The 9331-nt window shown below is 37.6% G+C and overlaps 1 protein-coding gene across 8 annotated transcripts in view; it reads right to left on the bottom strand.

The window, feature by feature from the left end:
* The window catches only part of Rps6ka3 (ribosomal protein S6 kinase A3), a 104289-nt gene that overhangs the window by 47517 nt on the left and 47441 nt on the right, over window positions 1-9331 (bottom strand). For all 8 annotated transcript variants that reach the window (XM_029533981.1, XM_021187624.1, XM_029533979.1 and 5 more), the window contains one exon: window positions 5554-5670. In XM_029533981.1, the coding sequence (XP_029389841.1) occupies window positions 5554-5670 (117 nt within the window). The remainder of the gene's footprint in view (window positions 1-5553; window positions 5671-9331) is intronic.

The raw sequence follows: 9331 nt of genomic DNA, 5'->3' as shown, positions 1-9331 counted from the left end.
AATAAATTGCCTCCCTTCCTGAGCAAACATCAACTGTCTATGAATCCTCAGGGAGGGGTGGACCCTTCTGAATTGCCCCTATCAAAATTCTTACACTGGGGCATCTTGTGACAAACTTCTGTTGACACAATTATTCACAGATAGAGTCTTTTCTGTGTATGAAAAGTATACACACATCTATGCCACTGCTAAAGAAAGAGTAATTTAAAACATTGCTAATGAAGAATACTAGTCAAATATTTAATAAAACACTACCTTTTTGTCTTTTAACCAGCAAATCATCATATACATCAAAATATGAAAAACGAAGGCTAGGATCATTATTTGGCAACTTCAATTTCTTTTTTTTTTTCTTTTTGGTTTTTCGAGACAGGGTTTCTCTGTGTAGTCCTGACTGTCCTGGAACTCACTTTGTAGACCAGGTTGGCCTTGAACTCAGAAATCCACCTGCCCCTGCCTCCTGAGTGCTGGGATTAAAGGCGTGCGCCACCATGCCCGGCCCAATTTCTTTATATTTGAAGATATTTTGAAAACAGTGCACGGCTTAAGCAAAACAAATAAAATGTGCTTTAAATAGCTCATAGTTATTCTGTAATATGGTTGATTCAAACACTATCAACACATCATACTCATTTTAACTATCCACGTTCTTGTTTTTTTTTTTACAGTAAGCATTAAAGAGACCTGCAAAACAGACTTGAAATTTAGTGTGTGTGTGTGTGTGTGTGTGTGTGTGTGTGTGTGTGTTTGCGTGTGTACATGTCCTATATGATAAAGATCATAAACAGAAAGCTGGGTGTTCTGTTCTATTATTCTCCACCTAATTCTTCTGAGACAGAAGCCAGTAAACCCTGGTGACTTTCCTGTTTCTGCCCTTCACAGTGCTGTGGTCACAGATGCACAGGGCCACTCTGGGTTTTTATACTGGTGCTTTGGATAGGAACTGTGCTCCTCGATGCCTGTGCAGCAGGTGCTATTACTGAGCCATCTCTCCAGCTTCTGAACCTGAATTTTAACCTATTTCCTCTACTTATTCTTTCAAATCATGCAGATTTAAATTTAGGGTCAGCTTTCACTGATCTGACTTACACTCAATGTGATTAACCAGAAATTTCAAAATAATTTATTGAAGTGATTCTCAGGCAAGGTAAAATTTTATCATTTTGCAAATCAGTACAAAGGCAATGAGTACTGAAATCAAATGAAAAGCACCACATCTGACCTCGGACCCCCAGAGGCAGAATGTGGTCTCTTATACTGTGTTCTTTCTGCCAGCACTAAGCCCACCTAACAGCTCTTTTAGTCAATTATGGGGAGCCGATCTAGGAGGAGAAAAGCATTTCTTAATAAGGGTGGTTCTAAGGTAGACGGCTGTTCAAATGTGAAAGGCAATCAGATATTAGTAATAACTATGCATAAAAACATATTCTAATTGGGTAAACTTAATTAGGAGATTGCCCTAACAATGTCTTTTTTTCCATTCTAAAAGGAAAATTCGTACGGCTTCTAAACTTGTTGCAGTTCTTTGAAAGTACCTTCTTAATTACTTTTAGTACTTCTGAACTTCCACAATGCCTTCCAAAAGCACTTGCAGTGCAGCAGCATGACAATCTGGGGAAGTAGGCCTACTAAACAATGTCAGTTTATAGCTGCCCAAAGCAGGGCTTAGAGAAGTCAAACCATTTGCCTGGCGTCACAGTGGAACAAGATCCAGGTCAGATACCCAGTTCTGGGTTCCTGCTCAAGGAATTCTTTAACTGTTTCCTTAAGTCAGCGAGCCTCCAAGCAGTGAGAGCAGCAGGAGTCCTCACTTGCCCACGCAGCTATTATAGGCTCTGACAGGTCATCCTGTTTCCTTGGTTTACACTGGCCTTTAAGGATGAGTAAGAAAGAAGACACCCTATTTTAATGTTTGCTATTTATAGTGAGGCATTTAAAGTACTTTTACAGAAATAAAGGGAGAAGCATTCAAATTCCTTGGAACTTAAATATTGTGTTCCCTGAAACCTAATGTATAAAAATAAACTCATCTATTTGGTTTGTTGAACAGTATGGCAATATGGTTAATGCCAGATATTATGTGTCTGGCCTTATATAATTTAATTCTCACGATAATCCTGTGAGGTCAGCACTATGAGTCATTAATGTTTTTCAGAATTAGATGTTAGGCATAGTGCTACTCATGGAACCTCTAGGCTAGTGGGAGAGATACCCAATGAGCAATTTTGCAAATGAGTAAGTGCAACTGCAGTAAGTGTCAAAGAGTAGAGGTATAGAATGTTCTTAGAGGGTATCACAAGGGAGAATGTCAGTAGGGTAGCAGGGAAGTCTTCTCTAATCACAGGTTCAAGAGCCAACCACGTGAAGAAAGCATAAAGGCCAGTGGGGTGAGAACACAGCTAAAAAGTATAAAAACTGGTGCTTTACAGGTAGCTAGGGGTCAGACTAAGGAGCTCCTCTGCAATTTTAAGAAATTGTCTTTATCATAAAAACAAAGAAAAGCAGATGAGGAGTTAAAGGGGGTACAATATTAGTTTATGCTAGTTCTAATGTACATAATTGAGGTTAAAATTTGTTTGGAAGATACTCTACAATACTTTTTGACTAGACCAGGTAGAGTCTCTTTCTAGGTAGAGGCAGTGTATTCTAGAGAGGTGGCAATGGAGGATAGGATTATTTAGGAAATCAACAGGGTCTGGTGACAGATCATACTGGTTGGGGTGGTGTATGACACAGCAGGGATTGGGGGTGGAGAAGGAAAGGGAGGCAGGAGCCGACTTGAAAAGATGTTAAGAATGTATCTTTGGTTTCTGGCTTGTTTAACTGGATGCCATTCATAGTGTCAGAGAAAAGCTGAACTGGGATAGGTTTGGGGATAGGAAAAATTATGAGTTTGGTCTTAGACATGGCAAGCATAAAATAAAATGCCTTTGAGACATAAGTGGGGGTGAGGAGCAGCTCTGGAAAGAGTTCAGAGCTTGGAGAAGAAACTTAGGTTGGAAATATAAATCTATGATGTCAGCAGCATATGAGTTACAATTAATACAGGAGCACAGATAAAAGCAATTAGCGAGTAGTACAAAGAGATGGAAGTTTAGAATCCAACATCAATGAACTTCCATATCTACTGACATGCTAGAACAGGGAAACAGGGCTTCAAGAGATTAAGTAACAGCCAGGCGTGGTGGCACACGCCTTTAATCCCAGCACTTGGGAGGCAGAGGCAGGTGGATTTCTGAGTTCCAGGCCAGTCTGGTCTACAGAGTGAGTTCCAGGACAGCCAGGGCTACACAGAGAAACCCTGTCTCGAAAAAAAACAAAAAAGAGAGAGAGAGAGAGAGAGAGAGAGAGAGAGAGAGATATTAAGTAACATAGTGATAAGTAGAAGAAAAAATGAGTTCAGTTTGGCTGACCTAGGATTAAAATTATAACATTATATTCTGCTGTCTATTGAGTCTGTATTTAGATTAAAAGTATGCTCTATGTTTAAAAGTGGTTAAACAACCCTAACAAATTATCTATCTTAGCTACTAAACAGCTTCAATAAAATATACAAGAGAGATCTGCTAATGCCATTTTGATGCTTACAGAGAGGTGTTAAGGAAGGACTGCACTGCCAAAGTTCTGTGCAATCTCAGAATATCTTTTTTTTCCTGCTGAGACTCTGTCTAGAAAAATCAAGTGGTAGCATCGTGGGAAGTTGAAGGCAGGAATGCTGTTGGGAGTTCAAGGCTAGTGTATGCTAGAGGGAGACCCTGTCTTAAAACAACAATTGCAACAATAAAAACAAAAAGAGGAGACTATATAAAGGGGATAGCTTGTGATTTTTAATTATTTAAAAGACAAGAGAGCTGGGAATGCAGTTTAGCAATAGTGTGCTTGCTTGTCGTGCCCTGAATCCCTAAGCTCAACATCCCTATCGGACACAAAACAAAACCAACCAATCTGCTCATACACCTACCCCAGTAGGGTGACAATAAAGGGCAGTCTTAAAAGATAAAATGAGTATGAACATTGCCAATTTACTAAGGTTTCTACTGCAGTTCTGAATAACTATTCATCTTTTCTATACTTAGTAAAAAATTATAAAAGAAAATGTTGCTGGTAAAAAGACTGGTAGCATTTCATAAAATATTTGTTTTACAATGTGATAAAACATCATGAATTCTAAAAATTCTTCTTTTTGGAGAAAGGTTCTCACTCCAGTCTAAGTTGGCCTTGGATTCACCTATATAGCTGAGGCTGGCTTCAAACACATGCCAATCATTCTTTTTCATCCTCCTAGTTGCTGGGATTGCCAACCCAAGACATTAACTCCTTTTAAATCTGAACATCTTTTAACGTTGGATTCAGTTCCTTTTAACTTTTAAGATAGGGACTTATGGAGTTTAGGTTGGTCTCAAATTCTCTATGATCCTTCTGCCTCTACTTTTGAGTGCTGGGATTATAGGCTCATGATATCAGGTTCTGTTTTCCTTGTAACTTTTTTGTTTTGTTTTTTTGACATAGTTTCGCTATATAGTCCGGGCTGTCCTAGAAGTCGCTATGTAGTCCAGGCTGCTCCTGAACTCACAGAGATCCTCCTGTCTACCTGAGTATTGGGATTAAAGGCATGTGCCATTATGCCAGGTCTGCTTGTAACTTTTAAATCTAAATCTTATGAGCTATCTCTTTCTTTAGGATTCATATGTATATTTCTCTAGAAGTTTCCTTGATGAGGGGTTCGGACTTATCTGTGAGAAAAGCAAACATTCTTAATGACTGAACCATCTCTCCAGACCTATCTTGTACATTTTAATGGATACATAACTATTTATGGGGCATAATGTGGCAATTTGATAAATCTATGCAATGTATAATGATCACATATGAGTAATTAGTGTTTTCATATCTTTAAACATGTATAGCCAGTTGTCACGGTACATGCCTATAATCTTTGGGACTTGGGAGACTGAAGCAGGAAGATCTGCCTGGGCTACATAGTAAGTGCTTATGCTTCCCAAATGTTAACTTTTTGTGGTGAGAAGCTTCAAACTTCTCTTCTAATAAAACATATAATGGGGCTGGAGAAATGGCTCAGCAGTTAAGAGCACTGATTGCTCTTCAAAGGTCCAGAGTTCAAATCCCAGCAACCACATTGTGGCTCACGACCATCCATAATGAGATCTGATGCCCTCTTCTGGTGTGTCTAAAGTCAGCTACAGTGTACTTAGATATAACAATAAATAAATCTTTGAGCTGGAGCAAGCAGGGCCGGAGCAAGCAGAGGTCCTGAGTTCAATTCCCAGCAACCACATCATGGCTCACAACCATCTGTCCAGCAACAGTGTACTCATATATATAAACTAAATAAGTAAATCTTTAAAAAAACATATAATGAATTGTTGTTAGCTCTAGTCATGCTACTGAGCTATAGAACATGAGATCCTATTTCTTCTATGTATCTAATGGTGGTACCCATTAGCTAGCCTCCCTCTATTCCTAGCCTTGTGTGATTAGCATTCTACTTTCTACTTCTATAAACTTTATTTATAGCAAACAACTATGACTTACCTTTCCAAATGATCCCTGCCCTAATACTTTTAAAAGTTCAAACTGGGAAGGATCTGCCTTTTCATGTCCTTCCTTCACATGATGTGTGATTGCAATTTCTTTGATACTGCCTTCTTCCTGTTAAGGTGAATATAAAGAGACAACCCATTGTTAGCCAGAATGACTCTCATTAGGAACCAAACAATCTTAACTTAATATAGCATATGAGAATCTCTTGAATTAATACACAAAACTACTCTTTGCTGACTTATCAAGTAAAGAGAAAATATACAAGTAATTATACTTTCAAGTTAAATGTTAGAGAATATTAGGCCATATCAGCATCTATATGATATTAGCACTAATTATTTGCAAGTCTTCATTATTACTATTGGACATAATTAGGATAGCTTTGAACAAAAGTGTGTGAGAACATTTGAGAATAGCAGGTTAGAGTACTGTACTGTGTCTGGTGTCTGAGTATATCAGGTGGAACAAATGCCATATTAAAGACGTGTTTGTTGGGGAGAGGGACTGAAAACTATTCTGGGGTAAACATGGGTCTACCCTTCACAGCTGCTAAGAAAGCATACTAAAACGGAGTGGGAAAGTAGAGTGAAGTTTTAGGTTTGAAATTCCTAAGTTTACTTCCTGACCTCAAAGGAGAAACAGGGTTATTAACTATAGTCAGAAAAAGATTTAACATTTGGAAATATGGATCATGGGGTGAAGATGACTGTTTTACACAATAAAACTGAAAATTCTTTGGGCCTACGGAGGAAGGATATTTTGAGATAGTGTCTTATTATGTAGATCAGTCTGGCCTCCAATTTGTAGGCAATCCCTTTGCCTTAGTTTTTCTAGTGTGGGGATTACAGGCATGTAATACCATATTCAGTTTTATAAAGGATCTTTAAAGTCCAACGTGGGTACTAGAAAATATATAACATATACATTGAATTTCAATTACCTACTTGTGTAGAGATGAATAAATGAATCAAGACAACTGTGTGTTGTAGATAAAAACAGCACACAAAAAATCAACAAAGCCAGAAGTACAAGCCTGTTAAATAAATACTGTCATTCCCATTCTATTGACTATAAACGCAGCTTTTCTACATGCGTAAGTACTGGCAGAAGAATCTAAAAGTGTTGTACAAATCCTTTTGTTTTTGGAGCTAGGGTCTCACTATGTAATCCAGGCTAGCCTCAAACTCATGATCCTACTGATCCTCAGCCCCCAGAGGACTAAGATTAGAGGCATGTGCCACTCACTATACCCGGTCTCATTATTTTTAGGATCATAATATTTTCTTCAAAGGTTTTCTTAGCAGTTTTTCATACACACTTAAAAGGGTGGCAATAAGCTCAGTGGTAGAATACTTGCTTAACATGTGGGAGGCCCCAAGTTCAACCCCACTACCAGAAACATCGACTAACTAATAAACTACCAATCAAGAATAATACTGATAATTTTAGTAGAGATTCTTCAAAAAAAAAAATCCAAAACAAAAAAGCAAAAACAACAACAACAAAACAGAAAATTATATCAAGATACCCTAATGTAGCTTCTGGAAATGTTCAGTAAAAAGAAAAAGAAGCTCCAGGGATAGGCTATAAAGGAGCCTATCCCTGTCCATTTTCCTTTCTACGGCAGAGCAGTGTACAACTGATAGGCTAGCCCACTACTTGGCAGTTTACTCATTTCCCCACTGGCTTCATGTGTTTTGGAACCTTCCAGCAGTATCCCTTTAACTCTCATGACAATGTCAAGTGTCTGAGCTGAACCAAGCATTAACAGATTCTTAGATGTCACCCTCTTTCTGAGCAGTCACAGTAAGAAAAGCAGGAAGAGAACGAACAAATTAATAGAAAAAAAAAACTTTCCAAAGAAAAATGAGTATATAGGAGTGATAAATAAGATCTAGATAAAAATACAGAAAATATTTATTTTTATCTTGTATCAAACATGCATTAGGTGTTTTTCTACCTTATATATTACATTTATGTTTCATGACAAACCTCTGACTTTTTCAATTAATATTTTGAGGGCTGATGATAATACAGAGTAAATTCTCTAATCAGGTAAACGCATTTCAGAATTCTGTGTTCCCTACCCCCGACTCCATTCACAATGAGAAATTTAGCATATCTTTTAAAGGCAAAATGTTTTGAATACTCTGCAGTCTAAAGTTTTTATTTATTTATTTATTTATTTATTTATTTATTTATTTAATGTATGTAAGTGCATTGTAGCTGTCTTCAGACACACCAGATCTCGTTACAGATGGTTGTGAGCCACCATGTAGGTGCTGGGATTTGAACTCAGGACCTCTGGAAGATCAGTCAGTGCTCTTAACCGCTGAGCCATCTCCTCCAGCCCCCTAAAGTTTAAAGAGATTAATGAGCACTAAAGAGCACAGCCAGTAAGTATGCTGCAGACTCAGGACTCAATTCTAGTTTTCTAACTTCCAAACAAGGCCCATACACTCTAAGGCTGGTGGATGTTCTTGGTGGTTTTCTACCTAAGAATAGTGACAGGAGCCTAGAGACTTATGCCCCTAGGCTTTGTGGTCTTTGTTTTTGAAACAGAGTATCACCATCAGTTTAAGTTGGCTTTGAACTTGTCTCAGTTTCCTAAATTCTGCATTTATAGGCATAAGCCATTATGCTTGGCTTTAACTAATCATCTATTTCTTGCTTCACTTACTCAGTAGCACATCCCTAAGAACAAAATGATAATCATTGAACCAGTATTTGTATGCTTATCGATTCATAAATTATACACACATAAGAGAAGTTATCTTTCTTCTCAATACCCAAAGTGTCATCACATTGCATTTTAAAGACTAATAATGGAGTGTAAAACTTGACTCATGGAGCCAAGCTTGCTGGTTAGATTCTAGGATATATCAAGTTTCTATAGATTCTATAGAATCATTTATGTCCTTAAATCATATGGCCATAAAGAACTATATTCTATAATAGTATACATGTTTATAATTTTTTCTTGGGTAAGCAGGATGTGATTTAATTCTGTTACAGTATTTTTGCATCTTATAGTCCACAATAAATACATACTACAGTGCCTTTCACAAGGATGTAACATAAACAAGGAGGAACAGCTAGCTCCCGAATAAGTATTTAGCAGACTGCAGCAAACAAACAGGATCAAGGGTAGCAGTTACAGTGTAGGCTACCATCAGGGAATGGATCTCAGAATAAACAGCAGTTACTATTCTCATCTTTGATGGTTATCCTTCCTTTCCTCTCAGGTCAATTAACTCACTAAAAATGCAGGCTCACTTTGATCACTTCAGTTAATAAATGTATACTGAAATACCAGCTACATATCAAGTAGACTGCTTGTGAGACCTTTCAGCCTTACTTCTTCCATTGCCAATAGTATCATGCAGATGTAACCTTTTACTCTTTCATGTAAAAAATGAAACGAGTATGATTATGCATAATAACTCATCTTGCCTGTGTCTAGTTCATTTTTCGATACATTTTCTGGAAAGCATTCAGCTCCAGTTATATGACCAGATTGCTCAAACACCTCTCTAAGTTCCCCCAAATTCATGCACTGCTTCATTTTAACATTCGAGGTCCTTTGCAGTATGACTTAAATCTATTTATTGTATAATAGTCTTTAGCGAGCCTGAAATACTTAGTTTTCTATCTTGAAGATTTTTGTATTTATGCATGTGACAGACACTGCATGTGAAAGAGCAAGAGTGTGGGTGCTATTGGAGTTTTCTAGATCTGAAGTTACAAGCAGTTGAGAGGCACCTGATGT

Source organism: Mus pahari, chromosome X, assembly GCF_900095145.1.
Source record: "Mus pahari chromosome X, PAHARI_EIJ_v1.1, whole genome shotgun sequence".
NCBI lineage: Eukaryota > Metazoa > Chordata > Mammalia > Rodentia > Muridae > Mus > Mus pahari.
The sequence above is the reverse complement of the archived record's forward strand: the minus strand, read 5'-3'. Positions and strand labels throughout refer to the sequence as shown.